Source organism: Ovis aries, chromosome 8, assembly GCF_016772045.2.
Source record: "Ovis aries strain OAR_USU_Benz2616 breed Rambouillet chromosome 8, ARS-UI_Ramb_v3.0, whole genome shotgun sequence".
NCBI classification, from domain to species: Eukaryota; Metazoa; Chordata; class Mammalia; order Artiodactyla; family Bovidae; genus Ovis; species Ovis aries.
The window spans coordinates 6,386,741-6,406,005 of NC_056061.1; the positions used below are offsets into that span (position 1 = coordinate 6,386,741).

Sequence of the window (19,265 nt, forward strand, 5' to 3'; positions counted from 1 at the left end):
GAAATTTAGGTATCTGTCTTTTACCACTGAAAAAGTACTAATGCAAAACTCTCCCTAAAATATTCTATTTCTTTGGATGGAAACTGAGACTAGTGAATGCAGTCTATTACCTGTGTACGATAGATTTAACCCATATTGCAACCTGTTAGTCTCAACGATAAAAGGACAGCAATAAGAACCTTCTTTAGAAAAAAACTTTGAGGATTCAATGAAATAGGGCATGTACATTAAAAATGCCAGCCGCCACATATAGAATTCAACAATACCACATCATTCCCCCTTTCCTCCATTACCTTTCCAAAATATCAACAGCTTGAGCATCAGCTAGTTCTAAGTGTTTTTCATGTATCAACTCATTTAATGTATGCAAGTACCATGAGCTAGAGACTATAATTAGCCCATCTTATAGAGGGAAAGGGCAGTATCCAGGGACACACACATCGAGGGAGCTCTGGGACACAAATTGTCACATTAAGTGATTGAAGTCCTGGGTTTTTTGGATTTCATTGTTGTTTTATGAAGCTAACTCTCACTCCTCTCTATGTCACTAAACCTGTCTTCAGAAAACCTTTCCAAAATTTAGCTATTCTACTCATTTGTAGATTAGGAAAGCAGCTCATCAATCACGTTGCATGGTCAGTGCTGAATACAGTAAGGGATGTGCGAAGTGCAGGCCTAAGAGGCACGATCTATTTGGTGCAGATGTCGTCTCTTAATTCAGAGGTTTAGAAGCTCTTTTTGCTTAGATTGTACTCAAAGTATAGTGTCAGTCTATCACGTACACATCTATGCTCTATTTCTTTCCAATTATTCCCTCAAGGAAACTCTAAACAGCTGTGACGACAGTTGATGTTTACTGTTTGTCAGGTACCAGGCACCCTGCCAAACCTTAACCCAAGTATTTACTCCTCATAGCACGTCTGACTCTTTGTGGCCCCATGGATTGTAGCCCACCAAGCTCCTCTGTCCATAGGATTCTCCAGGAAAGAATACTGGAGATGCCCTTTCTACTCAAGGGCATCTTCCCAACCCAAGGATTGAATCCGTATCTCTTGCATTAGCAGGCAGATTCTTTACCACTAGCACCACCTGGGAAGCCCAAGCAGGATTATAAAAGACCAGTGAGTGCTAAGGGACCCAAGGACACCTAGGGAGTGGACAAAGGGCAGGGGTGGCCTCGCTCCACGTCCACACTGAGGGTGGGGCAGGGCCTGACTCTTCCTGGCACCTAACGCTGAGCAGGGCACCCTCAGGAAGCAAACAGTTAATGAATGAATACATGCCATGCTCTTCACAAAAGTAAAAAAGCACTTTCAAGTGATATAAAAGGGGACGTCAATGTGAAAGGGGCACTTATTGTGCAGAAAGAAAAAACGCTGTAAGAGCAGATCCTTTCTTGACAAGTTATGGTAATTTCTTTAATCCTAGAAAGTCCACACTGTCACAGTAATATGAATTTCCCAACCCTTTTTCACTAGGCAGACTTGTGGGCTCTACCCAAGTAACACCCAGCCCAGGACAGCAGAAGTGAGGCATGTCTGAAAATGAGGTGGAGAGGAGGGTCAGATCAACAGCGAGTCAGCCATGAAATGGGTTTATGACTCAGTTTAATCCTCCTTACCTTTGAATATTATAAGCAATATATGCCATTATGATAGCTGTTAAGGGTGAAATGAATAATTAAAACTAATTATCTGATAAGACTAAGCATACTGTCTAACCTGATTTAAGGCAAATTTATCTACTTCTACTAAAAATACTGAACAGGAAAATTAAAAAGGTGAATAAGGAAATAAAAACCCTTCAGGTCTTATTTCCACTATATATTTCCTAAGTGACCTAAGGAAAGTATCATTCAAACAGAGTCACAGTGTATTTTAAATTTTTATTAGTAAGAGTTTGGAGTACAAATAAAATTAGAATACTTTTGGCTGAAAAATTAGCAGCTATGAAAAAAATTAACATTATATAATATTGTATCAAGACCTGCATCACAAAAATATTGCAGTTTACATATATTAGAATGATTTACAACATAGTAAATGCTTATTTATATCAATCCAAAAATCTCTTTATAAAAAAATTTGATATAGTTTAGCACTTTTGAGAGATTCAGTTCCTAATAAGTAACAGGAACACAATTTAGAAGATGTAGGTAGTACATCTTGTAATTGGAGACCTAACCAGTAAGTCTTGTCAGATAATTATGAAATTATATTCAATAATCATTTATAAGAACTCAAGATAGAAACTCTGATTCCCTGATCAGTATGTATGCTTGGCATCAGAAATCCTACTATGAACAAATATGTAGCAAATTCTTGAAAACTACAGTTCACCTTAGAATAAGTGCCAGTCACCACCTGTTCTTTCCCTGACACACAGTTTCTACCACTCTTCATTCGCACTGCCTCTTCTCCTAGGCTGGTGGTATATTTCTGCTGCTTAAAGACCAATCATGCCCAGCATAATCCAAGGTCATCGACTCCTTTGCAGCTGAAGTGGGCTATGAAACAGCAAAAAAAGCCCAAACACTTTTCAACAGGAAAATCATCCACCCAACTCAGCAAGGGAGGAGCTCCATCTGTAAAACACTTTTCACCAAGGCTGCTTTAAAACTAGTCCTCTTAAGTCCAGTGGTATCACATGATCATTGTCTCTTTGGTTTGACAGTAAGTTCAAATCTTGAAGTACATGTTAAAATTTCCAAGTTATGTTACTCTGAGTTGAAAATCTTGCTCTAGTGGGATGAGATTTCTTCCATTCTGTGCATTTGGTATGACATCTCACAATCAATCACTGAGATACAAAGAGCGTTAGGAGTTCAAGGAGAGGAATTACTGATTACACTTCACCGGAGCCTCTAGAAGCCAAGACAGGGAGGGCGTCATTCCTGCGAACAGAAAGACGTCTTCTGAATTCAACCTGATGAGTTAGCACAGCTGTAGGTAAGTGATGTACTGAGACTCTGTCACTGCGAAATGAGTAGCATTTAACTGTGGTTACTTCCAGAAGAATGGGAAATTCCCACGTTGTCACCGTTTCCACTTAAGAGTAGCTCAGCCTTGGCATGTTAGAAAGGGACCCCCTTCACTCCTAGTCGCAGTGGAGAGGTTCCTAGTGGCACCAGCTCCCCACTTCTGGTAACTGCACTTCCCTACAGCACCTCTCGCTCTTCATTTCCACGCAACCATCAGCGGGAAAACTGTATTTAGCTCAGTGAGGACAGGACCAAAAATAATAGGGATAGAACAGAAAATGAATGTGTATGCCAATGGAGTAAAACTCCTCATAGAGCTGATTCAAGAGGTAAAACCTATTTGCAAAAAGGAAGTGAGATACATCTCTATTTGCACAAAGAAAGTAAGATATATCTCTATTTTCGGTTTCATTCAAAAGAGCCTCCTTCCGTATTGGCAAACTAGCTACGTGGTGTGGTATGAGCTACTTTTCACTGTATTTATATACTAAAAATTATTCCTTAATAAGGACTTTTTAATACATTAATAAAAATATATTAATAAAATATAATACAAGAAAATATACATTAATAAAATATATTAATAAAAATATAATACATTAGTAAAAATATATTTAAAAGTCCTTATTAAGGAATAATTTTTAGTATATAAATACAGTGAAAAGTAGCTCATACCACACAGTATAGCTAGTTTGCCGATATGGAAGGAGGCTGTTTTGAATGAAACCGAAAATAGAGATGTATCTTACTTTCTTTGTGCAAATAGAGATGTATCTCACTTCCTTTTTGCAAATAGATTTTACCTCTTGAATCAGCTAAATACGGTATTAAAATATCTTAATAATTACAATTGGAAAAAGACATTCTAGTCAGTCATCTCAGCACTACTTCTTCAATTTCATCTTCTACAGAATCAACTGCTTTTACCGCTGGTTTACTGTTTGCATGTCTCAATCGGTGTCTGCTTGGATTAAAACTTCTTCCTTTGCTGAGGAAAGAGTCATCATCATCTCTATGCTCCCTATCCCAGCTGCTTTTATCCCCAGGGAGAAAGTTTAGAGAGTCACAGTCTTCTTTAGTGGCAGCCAGAGAACCTGGGTCACTGCTTTTGGAGGAAAGGCTGCTGCCGCCACTGGCACCAAACAGCAGTTCCATCAGGCTGGCTTTTCTTTCTCGTCGGGTAACTGAATCTATGCCGTCTTTACTAAATTTCTCTGTATTATTTCCTGAGAAACCCAAAAGGTCACTTTTTTGGCTAACTGGATTTGACCTCACTGGTGTTTTTGCAAATGAAGGCACATAGCTGCCAAACACAAGCTCAGCTGGAGAGGCTGGGCTTCGAGTACGGCCTGGATCCTGACCATCTTCTTTGGTCGTTGAAAGACTGAGGTCTTGCAGATGATGCCCGTTAAGTAATCTCTCTGAGGATCCAGAGGACATGTGTGTTCTGGGGTTTCTCTCTGGGGAACGCAGTTTTGGTTTCAAGTCAGGAAGCGATGGCAGCAAAGGATATTTTACATTCTGAGAGTCTTGTTCTCTGTTGATTTCATTCAGTTTAGCAAGTAGCATTTCTCTCTTTAGCCTCCCTTCTTCCAGTTTATCAATTTTCTGAACTTGGTACATTTCCGCTTGGTACTGTCCAGTTTCCAACATTGGCTTTCCTTCTCTTTCCAACAAAGATGTCTTTTGCTTTGGCATTTTAGCAAGTTTTTCTCTTTCCCATCCTGTAAGAAATCAAATTTTTAAAATGGGATTTTATAGTAGTATTTTCAAATAAGAAAACAACTCTCATCTTAATTTACAAACCAGTTTCAGCTAATTTGTGTATGCTCAGTACACTATAAATTTCATTTTTATACTTGATATTCTGGGTTTAAAAAACATACTTAAAGACTTAAAGTCTTCATTCTTTTTCTTTCCTTCAAAACTTCACTCAGATGTTTGCGACTCTTGATAAAGGGGATAGTAACCCTTTCTTTCCCAAGGGATGTTTACTTATCATTTGCTTAAACTCTTACCATTCTCCAGCTTCTCAACATCCTGTTTCACAACACGGAGTCCTTGATCTTTAGCAAATTTGTCTTCTCTTTCCACAGTTGGGTTTAGAATCCGAACTTCTCCAAGATTATCTCTCTCTTGAGATTCCATATCCTATTATGTGTTTAAAAAAAAAATGCAAAGTTCACATGCCGGAAAAGGGGGAAAAGTAAGTATCATAAATTTATCTCCCATTAAGCATATCTCCCATTAAGCAACTAAGTTAGAAATTAAAGCAAATTTTCCATTTCCAAAGCAGCAAGCCACAAGTTACCACCTTTGAAAGATTTTCACAAGCACACAAAATTCTTACTTTAGTTAAAATTTTTACAGAGGCATTTGGAAGACATATCAGAACCAATATCCTACATAAAATTCTAAAGTACCCTTACTTCATACATTTCACAACAAAATCTGATGAATTCAGTTAACAAGAAAAGGCCATTCATCAACTATTAAAGGCCCAAGTGACGCACTCAATCTTTCAAGTTCATACTATGCCCAAGGCCTCCAATTAGTAAATCTCATAACATTTAAAATCAATTAAAAATATAAACTTAAAATGTATTGTTTCTTATAGTCCCTTTCATATGTGTGTGTGATTTTTCTTAATAAAAGTAGAATATATAATTAGTGGACATGCAGAAGAAAGAACTGTCTCCTAGTACCCATTCCCTCCTTCTTCCTTTTAGTTACAGAATCCCTTGAGTTTCAGCAGAACATAGGGCTCCCTAACTGGAGGTCTTATTTGCTAGCCTTCTCCTGAAGCTAGACAGGACCAGTGGAAAGTGAGTGGAAGTACATATGCAACTTCTGACCACATTTATTTAAACAAAAACTGCTTGCCCTGCACTTCCTCATTCCTCCTTCTCCCAGGTGTGGTAAGCCAATTCCAACCACACAGATGAGGGTACATTCTTTATGACTGAAAAAACAGGCCAAGAATGGCTACCATGGAACAAAGGTGTCCACCCATCCTGGACTATCCCCTGACCTTCAGTTTATTACAAGAGAAAGTGTCTTGAATCTTGCTTGCGCCACTGTATTCTGGGTCTCTTTCCAATAGTAACAGCTCCCATCTGCTGGGACCCCTTAAAGTTACAGGATAAGCTTCCTGATTAGTTACTACCACAGACCTGAAGGGTAACCCGCCCTTGTTTCATAGATTAGGAAACTGACGTTCCAAGAAGTCATACAAGTCACTAAAATGTTAGAAGCATAATTTAATTAAAAAGCAGTGCTAACTCCAAGGCCACATCCTCTCTTTCACCACACCAGACTGCTGCTGCTTGTGCTGACTCTTAAAAAAGAGCATTTTTTTTTTTTTTTACCTTTCTAAGATTAAGAATTACTTTGGTATTCTACGCTTTACCTTTAAAAATAAATCAACATGATCTAGTCTTGATGGGCTTTCCGGGTGGCACTAGTTGTAAAGAACCAACTGCCAATGCAGAATACATGAGAGACGCGAGTTTGGTCCCTGGGTTGGGGGGATCCCCCGGAGGAGCGCCTGGCAACCCACTCCTGTATTCCTGCCTGGAGAATCCCATGGACAGAGGAGCCTGGTGGGCTACAGTCCATGGGGTCGCTAAGTGGGACACGCTGACTTAGCACACACACACAGTTTCAATGATATTCAAACGTAGAAAGAAAAGAGATACCATCACTTATATTGTAAAACGAAATAAAGGAAAAAACTAGAGTACACACAGGAACCAATTTAGTCCATCCTTTTTATTTTATACCACAGGAGGAGATCTCAACTGTAAACACCGAAGACAAAACCCTATTAGAGAAAAGGACCTTTCGGTACTCAATGAATCCTTTTTAATGAAGATCCAACACAGAGCTCCTGAATGCCACTCTAATTTCAATGACATAAAGTCAGATTCTACTGCAATTACTTGGTTCAACATTCATCTAACCTATAAAAGTCTCTTATGCAGGAGGCCAAAAAAATAGTCAAATTCTAACAGATCATTTGAAAGCTACTGTAGTGTGCTATTAAACACAAAAGCAAGAAGGATTTTTGAGAGACTATCTGGTAAGAGACATAAAAGGTAAGACACTTAAAAACTTTTCTTCTTTCTCCAGCCCAGAAAGTACAACCTTTCTGAAGCACCTGAAAGATAGTGTTAACTGACAGTCAATCCAAAGGAGTTTAATAAAATGCACAGATGTTACCTTTTTCCTTATAAAAGGCTAGCTGCATATTTATACAGCTACAGCACTCACTCCATTGTTGAAATCTGTAAATGTTTGATATTGTGTATTTAGGAATACTTTACACCTAGACTTTAGTACCTAATCATATTTCTAAACTCACCAAAGAAAGACGTTCAGGTTCTTCCCTTTTGTTCTCATAACACATAACTGTCTGTGGTGTTATAGGATAGTCCTCCAGCTTGAAGTCGTCACTGGTTTGTATTCCTTTTGTACACTGGTTTGTAAAATCACTCTGGCATGCAGCTACCATGAAAATTATAAAAGAATTTTTCTAGTCGTACAGTGCTAAGATATATGGAATTCAGCTGGTATATGTTCATGCTCTACATGAGATAATGCATGTTTCTCAGCTCCATGACTACTCACTATTACTATTTTTTCTTTTATTTCTAGGATTTGCTGGCAATTTTGTGACTTAATCCCATGGATGGACGAGCCTGGTAGGCTGCAGTCCATGGGGTCGTGGAGAGTGGGACACGACTGAGCGACTTCACTTTCACTTTCACTTTGTGACTTGAAGACAGTTCTGAGGAATAAATCCTATTAAACTTTTAGGAAGTTTATGTTTTTAACTCTTTGGAATTCACAGAAAAAGGAAATTTACACTTTTGTTTTTTAAAAAAAGTATGGATATGCATAAAAACACCAAAGTATTTATGAGTGAAATGAACAACAGCTGGGATTTCCTCTAAGGTAGAAAAAAAGACAAACTAGATGAAATAAAATTAGTAAAATGTATAACTGTTAAAAGGCAGGTAAGCCATAAATAAAGGTTCATTATACTATAATCTCCCATTTAGGGTATGCTTATATTTTTTCATAAAAGATAAAAAAATAACATATTAAAATTTTTTTAAATTATGTAAAATAATTTTAATGACCTCAAGGGAAAAAGCTGAGAAAGTGAAAGATTTCTGAAAAGTACCTATAAGGGAATTTAAATTTATTTCAATAAAGTTTTTTCCCCTCAGCTTCCTTCTACTTAAAAATTAATTTATTTTATTAATAAGAAAAACTGCAATATGTCTTTCAACAATAACTACTATACCATTTTTTCTTGATGCAAATTCTTTTTCTTTCTTTGAAGTCTTTGGCAGACGATGAGAATATCTGTTTTTTATGTCCAGTTCTCTCTCCTTTTCCTAAAAACAAACCCAATATAATTAAGAATGTATAGAGTTTCAGTTTAAAATAAAAGTCCTCATCTTGTCCACTGGTATTTTCCTCATCAAATTGGAATACAGCTAGGTGCAGCTTCCCTTTGCAACTACCAACTATAGAAAGGAATGCTTTTAGGGCATTTAGGTTAGGGTAGACCAGTGATTCTCCATTAAAAATCCAATACACACTAGCAGTCAAGAAAATCAGAATAAGGCAAAAGTCTTTTTCTACCCACTCCTATTGTCTTCAACTGACTTCCAGGCCTAGCCTCAGAGATAAAGAATTTAATTAGCATCTCTCAAATTTGGGTTCCAAATTAATGATGAGTTAAAAATTAGACCATTTTTTAAAACACAAGTGTTCTTCACCATTTTGCAGCTAAGACTTTCTCTGAAAATTTGATGAACAAAATGACAATTCTATGAAAGATAACGCATAAATGCTTTAAGCTGCACAATGTGTCAACCCATCAGTGAACTTTGGGTAGAATTAAGAACATCTACTTCAACAAAATTAAATAATTCGAATGTTTCCTCTAAATACTATGAAAAGAAAGGGCATTATTTGAAACAACTTTAAAAATAATCAATCATGGGGTTATATGAGGAAGAACATTGGATTATTCAATCATGCAACACAGAAAGACTCTAGACCCATAATTTTTCTTCCAGGATTCTATAACATTTTTCAGTTGTAGCATTCCTATCTACATTAGTGAATCTAATGTCTCATTTTTAGTTACAGTGATTATATTAATAAATATTTTCTTTACAAGTGTCAAAATCAAAGTTCCAAATATAAATGATAACAGTGTTAAAATATTGAGTTTTCATCTAAGACATATCATGGGGAGAAATGATGCAATTTAAAATAAAATGCTTACCTTTAATTTGTCATATAGTCCTTGTAGCTCCTTTTGAAGAAGTTTATTTTCATCATGAGCCTCACATGCCCTTTTCCTTTCAGCAAGCAACTGTCGCTGCAAACTGTTAGTACTTAGCTCAAGGTTTCTTGATAGTTCCTATGATATGTATATAAATACATAGAAAAAAGTACTTAAAAAATAATTCAACAGTAAAATGCTGCACACAGTGTCAAAATGACATTTTCTGTGGTACCAAACAAGACACACAAATTAGACTGGGCTTCGTGTTCAAAAATATACGATGAAATGGAACACAGATTTATCAACAGTTTAGTAAGATATTTAGCCTAGCATTTCACTTACTGTATTTCACAATGATTTATGCATAAATGCTGCATGAACAATACATGGATAGTCATTTACATTGGGAGAAAAAGACAGCTAAAAGATGTGATGAGAAACACGGGCTTTGGGAACCATTGTTTAGCAAACAGAAACTGAGACAGCTGTGTAAAATTACACAGCACTATTCAAGGTGCAGAGAGCATCATCCCAGTTTTTACTTATTTCAGCTCAAAAGACATACGAGATCAAAGTGAAAGGATGGAGTATGGTATTTTAAGCAAACAGAAATCAGAATAAAGTGGCACAGTTTTACTTATATCAGATAAAATAAACCTCAAGCCAAAAAAGGTAACAAAAAACAAAGGTCAATGATAAAGGAGTCAATACATTAAGAACATATCATAACATATACACTATCAACACCCAAACAATGAAACATATTAAGCAAATACTGATAGATATTAAGGGAGAAATCAACAATACTGTAACAGTAGGAAACTTCAATACCACACTACCAGCAATGGAAAGACTGTCCAAACAGAAAATCAACAAGGAAATGTTGGAGCCACACTTTATATCCAACAGTAGCAGAATACTTATTCTTCTCGAGTACACATGCAGCATTCTCCGAGATTGATCATGCTGATCACAAAACAAATCTTAGCAAATTTAAGAATGAAATCATACCAACTATCTTTTCTGATGACTTATGCTTGTGTGCTTGTGCTAAGTCACTTCACTCATTTCTGAATCTTTGCGACCCTATGGACTGTAGCCCACCAGGTTCCTCTGTCCATGGGATTCTCCAGGCAAGAATACTGGAGTGGGTTGCCAGGCCCTCCTCAGGGGATCTTCCCGACCCAGGGACTGAACTCTTGTCTCTGCACTGACAGGCAGGTTCTTTACCACTAGTGCTATCAATCAAAAGAACAAAGTTAAAAGATTTAAAAACGTGGAAATAAAAGAACACAGTTCAGTTCAGTTCAGTCGCTCAGTCATGTCTGACTCTTTGCGACCCCATGAATTGCAACACGCCAGGCCTCCCTGTCCATCACCATCTCCCGGAGTTCACTCAGATTCATGTCCATTGAGTCAGTGATGCCATCCAGCCATCTCATCCTCTGTCGTCCCCTTCTCCTCCTGCCCCCAATCCCTCCCAGCATCAGAGTTTTTCCAGTGAGTCAACTCTTCGCATGAGGAGGCCAAAGTACTGGAGTTTCAGCTTTAGCATCATTCCGTGTTGGAGAAGACTCTTGAGAGTCCTCCAACAAGTCCATTCTGAGGTAGATCAGCCCTGGTATTTCTTTGGAAGGAATTATGCTAAAGCTAAAAGAACACACTTCTACACAACCACTAGGTCAAAAAAGAAAACAAAAGGGAAATTTTAAAAATTATCTTAAAACCAACATACATGGAAATATTTAATACACACACCAAATCTTGTGTATTGCAGTGAAAACTCAAAGTTTAGAGCATTAATGCATATATTTAGAAATTAGAAAGATCTCAAATAAGCAACCTAACTCAGATGACCATTATATCTACTACTGTGGGCAGGAATCCCTTAGAAGAAATGGAGTAGCCATCATGGTCCACAAAAGAGTCCAAAATGCAGTACTTGGATGCAATCTCAAAATGACAGAATGATCTCTGTTCGTTTCCAAGGCAAACCATTCAATATCACGGTGATTCAAGCCTATGCCCCAACCAGTAACGCTGAAGAAGCTGAAGTTGAATGGTTCTATGAAGATCTACAAGACCTTTTAGAACACCCAAAAAAGATGTCCTTTTCATTATAGGGGACTGGACTGCAAAAGTAGGAAGTCAAGAAACACCTGGAGTAACAGGAAAATTTGGCCTTGAAATATGAAATGAAGCAGAGCAAAGGCTAATAGAGTTTTGCCAAGAGAACGCTGGTCATAGCAAACACCCTCTTCCAACAACACAAGAGAAGACTCTACACATGGATATCACCAGATGGTCAACACCGAAATCAGATGGATATATATTCTTTGCAGCCGAAGATGGAGAACCTCTATACAGTCAGCAAAAACAAGGCGGGGTGCTGACTGTGGCTCCGATCATGACCTTCTTATTGCTAAATTCAGACTTAAATTGAAGAAAGTCGGGAAAACCACTAGACCATTCAGGTATGACCTAAATCAAATCCTTTATGATTATGCAGTGGAAGTGAGAAATAGGTTTAAGGGACTACATCTGATAGAGTACCTGATGAACTATGGACGGAGGTTCGTGACACTGTACAGGAGACAGGGATCAAGACCATCCCCATGGAAAAGAAATGCAAAAAGGCAAAATGGCTGTCTGGGGAGGCCTTACAAATAGCTGTGAACAGAAGAGAAGCAAAAATCAAAGGAGAAAAGGAAAGATATAAGCATCTGAATGCAGAGTTCCAGAGAATAGCAAGAAGAGATTAAAAAAAAGCCTTCCTCAGCAATCAATGCAAAGAAATAGAGGGAAAGAACAGAATGGGAAAGACTAGAGATATCTTCAAGAAAATTAGAGATACCAAGGGAACATTTCATGCAAAGATGGGCTCAATAAAGGACAGAAATGGTATGGGCCTAACAGAAGCAGAAGATATTAAGAAGAGGTGGCAAGAATATACAGAACTGTACAAAACAGATCTCCACGACCCAGATAATCACGATGGTGTGATCACTCACCTAGAGCCAGACATCCTGGAATGTGAAGTCAAGTGGGCCTTAGAAGGCATCACTACAAACAAAGCTAGTGGAGGTGATGGAATTCCAGTTGAGCTCTTTCAAATCCTGGAAGATGATGCTGTGAAAGTGTTGCACTGAATATGCCAGCAAATTTGGAAAACTCAGCAGTGGCCACAGGACTGGAAAAGTCAGTTTTCATTCCAATCCCAAAGAAAGGCAATGCCAAAGAATGTTCAAAAGTGAAAGTGAAGTCACTCAATCATGTCAGACTCTGCAACCCCACGGACTGTAGCCTACCACACTTCTCTGTCCATGGGATTTTCCCAGCAAGGGTGCTACAGTGAGTTGCCGTTTCCTTCTCCAGGGGATCTTCCCAGCCCAGGAATTGAACCCGGGTCTCCCACATTGTGGGCAGATGCTTTACCTGCTGAGCCACCAGGGAAGCCCCAAGAATGTTCAAACTACCGCACAATTGCACTCATCTCACACGCTAGTAAAGTAATGCTCAAAATTCTCTAAGCCAGGCTTCAGCAATATGTGAACTGTGAACTTCCTGATGTTCAAGCTGGTTTTAGAAAAGGCAGAGGAACCAGAGATCAAATTGCCAACATCTGCTGGATCATGGAAAAAGCAAGAGAGTTCCAGAAAAACATCTATTTCTGCTTTATTGACTATGCCAAAGCCTTTGACTGTGTGGATCACAATAAACTGTGGAAAATTCTGAGAGGGATGGGAATACCAGACCACCTGACCTGCCGCTTGAGAAATCTGTATGCAGGTCAGGAAGCAACAGTTAGAACTGGACATGGAAAAACAGACTGGTTCCAAATAGGAAAAGGAGTGTGTCAAGGCTGTATATTGTCACCCTGCTCATTAAACTTATATGCAGAGTACATCATGAGAAACGCTGGACTGGAAGAAATACAAGCTGGAATCAACATTGCTGGGAGAAATATCAATCACCTCAGATATGCAGATGACACCACTCTTATGGCAGAAAGTGAAAGGAACTAAAAGCCTCTTGATGAAAGTGGAAGAGGAGAGTGAAAAAGTTGGCTTAAAGCTCAACATTCAGAAAATGAAGATCATGGCATCTGGTCCCATCACTTCATGGGAAATAGATGGGGAAACTGGAAACAGTGTCAGACTTTATATTTTGGGGCTTCAAAATCACTGCAGACGGTGACCGCAGCCATGAAATTAAAAGACACCTACTCCTTGGAAGGAAAGTTATGACCAACCTAGACAGCATATTAAAAAGCAGAGACGTTACTTTGCAAACAACGGTCCATCTAGTCAAGGCTATGGTTTTTCCAGTGGTCATGAATGGATGTGAAAGTTGGACTGGGAAGAAAGCTGAGCGCCAAGGAATTGATGCATTTGAACTGTGGTGTTGGAGAAGACACTTAAGAGTGCCTTGGACTGCAAGGAGATCCAACCAGTCCATTCTAAAGGAGATCAGTCCTGGGTGTTCTTTGGAAGGACTGATGCTAAAGCTGAAACTCCAATACTTTGGCCACCTCATGCGAAGAGTTGACTCATTGGAAAAGGCTCTGATGCTGGGAGGGATTGGGGGCAGGAGGAGAAGGGGACAACAGAAGATGAGATGGCTGGATGGCATCACCGACTCGATGACAAGAGTTTCGGTGAACTCTGGGAGTTGGTGATGGACAAGGAGGCCTGGCGTGCCTGCGGTTCATGGGATCATAAAGAGTCAGACATGACTGAGTGACTGAACTGAAATGAACTGTACTTTACTTTGAGGAGCTCAAAGAAGAAGACCGAATTTAGCAAAAGGAAGGAAATAATAAAGATCAAAGTGGAAGTAAGTGAAATAGAGACCAGGAAAACAACAGAAAGGATCAATGAAACTAAGAGCTGGTTGTCTGAAATGGTAAACAAAACTGACAAATCTTTACCTGGGACTAAGGAAAAAAGAACTGGAAATGAGAGGGGAGAGATTACAGCCAATACTACAGAAATGCTCTGTACCCTAAGTGACTAGTATGAACAATTATGTGCCAAAAATTTACATAACCTAGAAAAAATGAAATACACAACCTACCAAGAATGAATCAGGAAGAAACATAAAATGTGAATAGGCTAATAATGAGTAAAGAGACTGAATCCGCAATCAAATTCCCAACATGGAAGAAAGGAGATCAAGATGGTGGAGTTAAGGGGACATGGAGTTCACCTGCCCCAATGAACACATCAAAAATATGCCTACAGATTGAATAATTCTCACGGAAAACTAACTAGAAACTGAAAAAAGGGCTGTATAACCACAGCTGTAAGGAAGATAAACAGGTAAACAGGAATGAAAGAAAAGTGACTGGGTAAGCACTTGTGCTTCTGGGCAAGAACTCAGGAAATGAGAAATTGCATGGGGAGTAAGTATGTTTAGCCACAGACTGGGGTCCCAGTCCTGGGGTCTTAGCGGAGGAGAGAAGCACCCTGGACTGCTTGGACAGACGGAAAGGCTGGGGAACCCTGGACTCCACTGAAGAGGAGCACATGAACACTGGCCTGCCTCTGAGGCTGGCTGGAGGAAGGTCCACTCTGGCAGCTACCAGGTTTCCCACAACCGTGTCACTCCATGACCCAGCTGAAGCCAAGCGAACAGTCAAGCCCCGCTCACTCCATGCCACCATGCAGCAATGAATCTGGGGTAGCCAGCATCAGGGGAAAGACTCAGCTTTGGGACACAGAGGCAGCAGAGTCCTGGGGCAGGGCCTGGTGCGTCTGCAGCAGCCATTTTCGGCACTTTTTAAAGCAGTGCCCAGAAGCAGGACATGTTTCTGGGAGCAGCCACTGTACCACACCTCAATATCCCCTGCCACACAAATGCAGAGAAACCACACAGGCTCCTCCTCCCTGTGGAGCGAAGTGGGGACTGGGGACAGTGATCTGCTGTGAGGGGTCTTGCCAGGCCTCCAAGGAGAGGCCTGGCTGGTTTCTGAGTTTCCTGAAACTCCTTCACTGTGTGCCCCGGCCAAAGCCAAGCAGATGCTCTGTCCCTACTCAGTCGCCGCCACAGCGTGGCTCTGCATGTGGGATGGCCACGGCCAGGGAAAAGGCTCTACCGTGGGCTGCATCTACAGGAGCCAGACACCTGCCCGGGCAGTGCGCTGAGCCTGTCTGTGCACAGCCCCACCTGCTTCAGCAACGCTGCTCGGGGGCGCAGGTCCTGGTGCTGAGAGAGAGAAACATGCACACTTAAAGGGGACAGAGGCAGCTTGAGCCTGACAAGAAGAGCTGCTGTTTTGGCAATTTGGGATCAGACCCTGCCCCTGACAAAGAGGTGACAGCCACTGAACAGAGAGAAGTCCCATCTCATACCATGAAATTATGGCTGAAAACTTCCCAAACCTGAAGAAGAGAACAGATATTCAGATAAAGCACAGAGGGTTCCAAACAAGATGAACCCAAATAGACCTACACCAAGACACACAATAAAACGGTAAAAGTTAAAGAGAGAATTCTAAAGGCAGCAAGAGAAAAAAGTCATATGCAAAGGATAAAGGTGTCCCCATAAGGCTATCAGCTGATTTCTCTGCAGAAACTCTGCAGGCCAGAAGTGAGTGACATGATATAGTCAAAGCCCTGAAAGGGAAAAACCTGTAACTTACAATATTCTGCTCTGAAAGATATTTATCATTTAGAATAGAAGTGATAAACGACTTGTCAGACAACCAAAAGTAAAAAAAATTCAACATATGAAAACTACCCTAAGGAAATGTTGAAGGGTCTTGTGTAAATTGAAATGAAGTAAGAAAATCCCTGTAGGAAAGGCAGTATGTAGATTAAAAGATGAAAAAAGTAGAAAAGCAACTGTAACTAAAACAGTTAAAGAATAATCAGGAAGATGTAAAATGTGATATCAAATACACAAAATGTGGGTTATGCAGCTTAAAAATGTAGATCTTTCAGAATGTATTTGAACATTTAAGTTCAAACGTTTAAGATCACCCCAGTTTAAACCAAGTAGATATGAGTCAACATATGTGAACCCCATGGTAGCCACAAGCAGAAAACAAGTAATAAAATGGCAGTAAGTACAATATTGACTTTAAATGTCAATGGACTAAATGTTCTGGTCAAACAATGTAGGTGACTGACTGGATTTAAAAACAAAAACCAAGACCCTTAAATATGCTGTCTGTGTGAGACTCACTTCAGGGCTGAAGACACACACAGTGTGTAAGAGAATGGAAAAAGATGTTTCATGAAAATAAAAATGAAAAAGTGTGGGTAGCAATACTCACACAAAGTCATATCAGCCTTTAAAATAAAAACTATAATGAAGGCAAGGAAGGCCTTGTATAATGATAAAAGGATCAATATAATAAGAGGGTATTACACTTGGAAGGAATGATGCTAAAGCTGAAACTCCAATACTTTGGCCACCTCATGAGAAGAGTTGACTCATTGGAAAAGACTCTGATGCTGGGAGGGATTGGGGGCAGGAGGAGAAGGGGACGACAGAGGATGAGATAGCTGGATGGCATCACTGACTCGATGAACACGAGTCTGAGTGAACTCCGAGAGTTGGTGATGGACAGGGAGGCCTGGCGTGCTGCGATTCATGGGGTCGCAAAGAGTCAGACACGACTGAGCGACTGCACTGAACTGAACTGAACTGAACACTTGTTAACGTATACACACCCAATACAGGAGCACCTAAACATAGAAAGCAAATACTAACAAACATAAAGAGAGAAACTGATAATAATACAACAACAGTATGAGATGTTAACATCCCACTGACGTCAATGGACAGAGAATCGAGACTGAAAACCAAAAAGGCACAGGGGCCTTAAATGACATAACAGGCCAGTTAATCTTGATACCTACATGAAGCTACATGCAAGAAAAAAGCAGAATACACATACATATCATATGCACGTGGAATGTCCTCCAGTATAGATCACATACCAAAATAACAAACAAGGCTCAACAAAGTTAAGACAGAAATTATTTCAAGCATCTTTTCCAGCCACAACAGTATGAAACTAGAAATCAACTACAGAAAGAAAAGTAGCTTAAGAACATATAGAGATTAAATAACATATTAATGCTAATTTAAAAAACGGCTCAATGATAAAATCAAAGAGGAAATCAGAAATACCTAGAGACTAATGAAAATGAAAACACAACTCTCCAAAATACATCAAAATGAAGCCTTAGAGGAAAGTTCATAGTGATAGGGGCCTTCCTCGAGAGAAAGAAGAAATCTCAAACAGCCTAACTTACCACCTTAATAAGAAAGAGAGTAAAGAATGAGAAAAAGAACAAAGGCCAAAGTCAGCAAAAGGAAGGAAATAATAAAAATCAGAGAGGAAATAAAGATTTAAAAGAAACAGAAGAAAAGATCAAATGAAAACAAGGGCTGTTTTTTTTTTTTTCTTTTTTTGAAAGATAAAACTGATAAACCTATAACCGGGCTCACCAAGAAGAAAAGAAAGAGGACTCAAGTAAATAAGCAATGAAAAATGATAAATAGCAACCAATACAACAGAGATCCAATAAAATCGTAAGAAGATACTATGAATAGTTATATGTCAACAAACTGGACAATCTAGAAGAAATGGACAAATTTCTAGAAGCACACAGTCTGCCAAGTCTGAGTCAAGAAGAACAGGCAATTTAAATAGACCAATCACTAGAAGTAACATAGAATCTTTAATTAAAAATTCATAATTAACAAAAAAAAACACCCAGAAAACAAAAGTCCAGGCCCAGATGGCTTCATGGGGGAAATCTACCAAACATGCAAAGCACTTATACCTATCTTTCTCAAACTATTCCAAAAAACTGAAGAGGAGAGAACACTGCCAAATTTATTCTACAATAAATTACCATAATTTATTTAACCATATTCTGCTTCTCAACATCCAAGCGTTTTCAGTTTCTCCTATGGTGGACATCCTATTATATACACATTTCAACTTAGTTTTATATTATTTCCTCAGGGTAAATGTAAAGAAATGAAGTTTCTGGATTGATAGATATTTATATGATTTTAAAGCTTTTTGAAAAGCATTACCAAAATGCCCTCTGGGAAGACTGTAAACAATTACATTATCTTCAAAAGTCTAGTAGCCTTTATTTTACTATATTCTTGGAATGATTGGATACTGACATTTTAAAATCCGTGGACTAGCAAAAAACAGAATATTACTGTTTTAATTTCTATTTCCTAGATTAATAATCCTGAAGTTAATTTTTATGTTTATTGGCCATCCATATCCTTTATAAACAGTTTTATACAGTGTAATAGGAATTTAGAAGACAATGACAAAATGGGGAAAAACAATATTAAAAACAAAACAAAAAGGCTACAAAACTTCTAGAACTGAAGCTATAGAGAGAGATTAGAGCTGGAAAACCATCATGATAAAGACTGAATTACAAAAGAATCATCAGTGGATGTTAAATTTTAATAGGGAAAAAGATATATATATACATCCCAAGTGGCTCACCACAGATTGCTTATTGGTTTCACTGAAGAAGGAAAATAGTAATTTTATCAAGCAATACATTGGCAAGGTGATCAAAATTAACATCAACAGTAAAGGAGAGGTGAGCGTCATGTACCTCCAGCTGTGATAGCTTAACAAGGAAATAACACATCACTTATTCAGTATTCTGGAGAATACAAAAACCTCAGTCTAATAAGAAAACATCAAAGAAATACAAATTAACAATATTCTATTAAATGAAAAGGGATGGGGTACCATATTCTTCAAAAACATGAATGTTGAGACTTCCCTGGTGATCCAGTGGTTAAGACTGCCTTCCAATCAGGGGACATGAGTTCAATCCCTGGTCAGGGAACTAAAATTTTTTAAATGTGAATGGCATAAAAGAGACAACAAAAGTATGAGGCAATGTTCCAGATTAAAGGAGGCTAAAGATATCTGGACAACCAACACAATACTTGACTCTGGATTGAATCTCG

General features: G+C 38.8%; 1 protein-coding gene across 2 annotated transcripts in view; it reads right to left on the reverse strand.

The window, feature by feature from the left end:
* Positions 1–1,865: 1,865 nt before the first annotated feature.
* The window catches only part of LCA5 (lebercilin LCA5), a 58,022-nt gene continuing 40,622 nt past the window's right edge, over positions 1,866–19,265 (reverse strand). For both annotated transcript variants that reach the window (XM_027972300.3, XM_042253161.2), the window contains 5 exons: positions 9,288–9,425; positions 8,292–8,385; positions 7,344–7,486; positions 4,999–5,131; positions 1,866–4,704 (listed from right to left, as the gene is read on the reverse strand). In XM_027972300.3, coding sequence (XP_027828101.1) covers positions 3,854–4,704; positions 4,999–5,131; positions 7,344–7,486; positions 8,292–8,385; positions 9,288–9,425 — 1,359 coding nt within the window. In that variant the 3' untranslated portion in view covers positions 1,866–3,853. The remainder of the gene's footprint in view (positions 4,705–4,998; positions 5,132–7,343; positions 7,487–8,291; positions 8,386–9,287; positions 9,426–19,265) is intronic.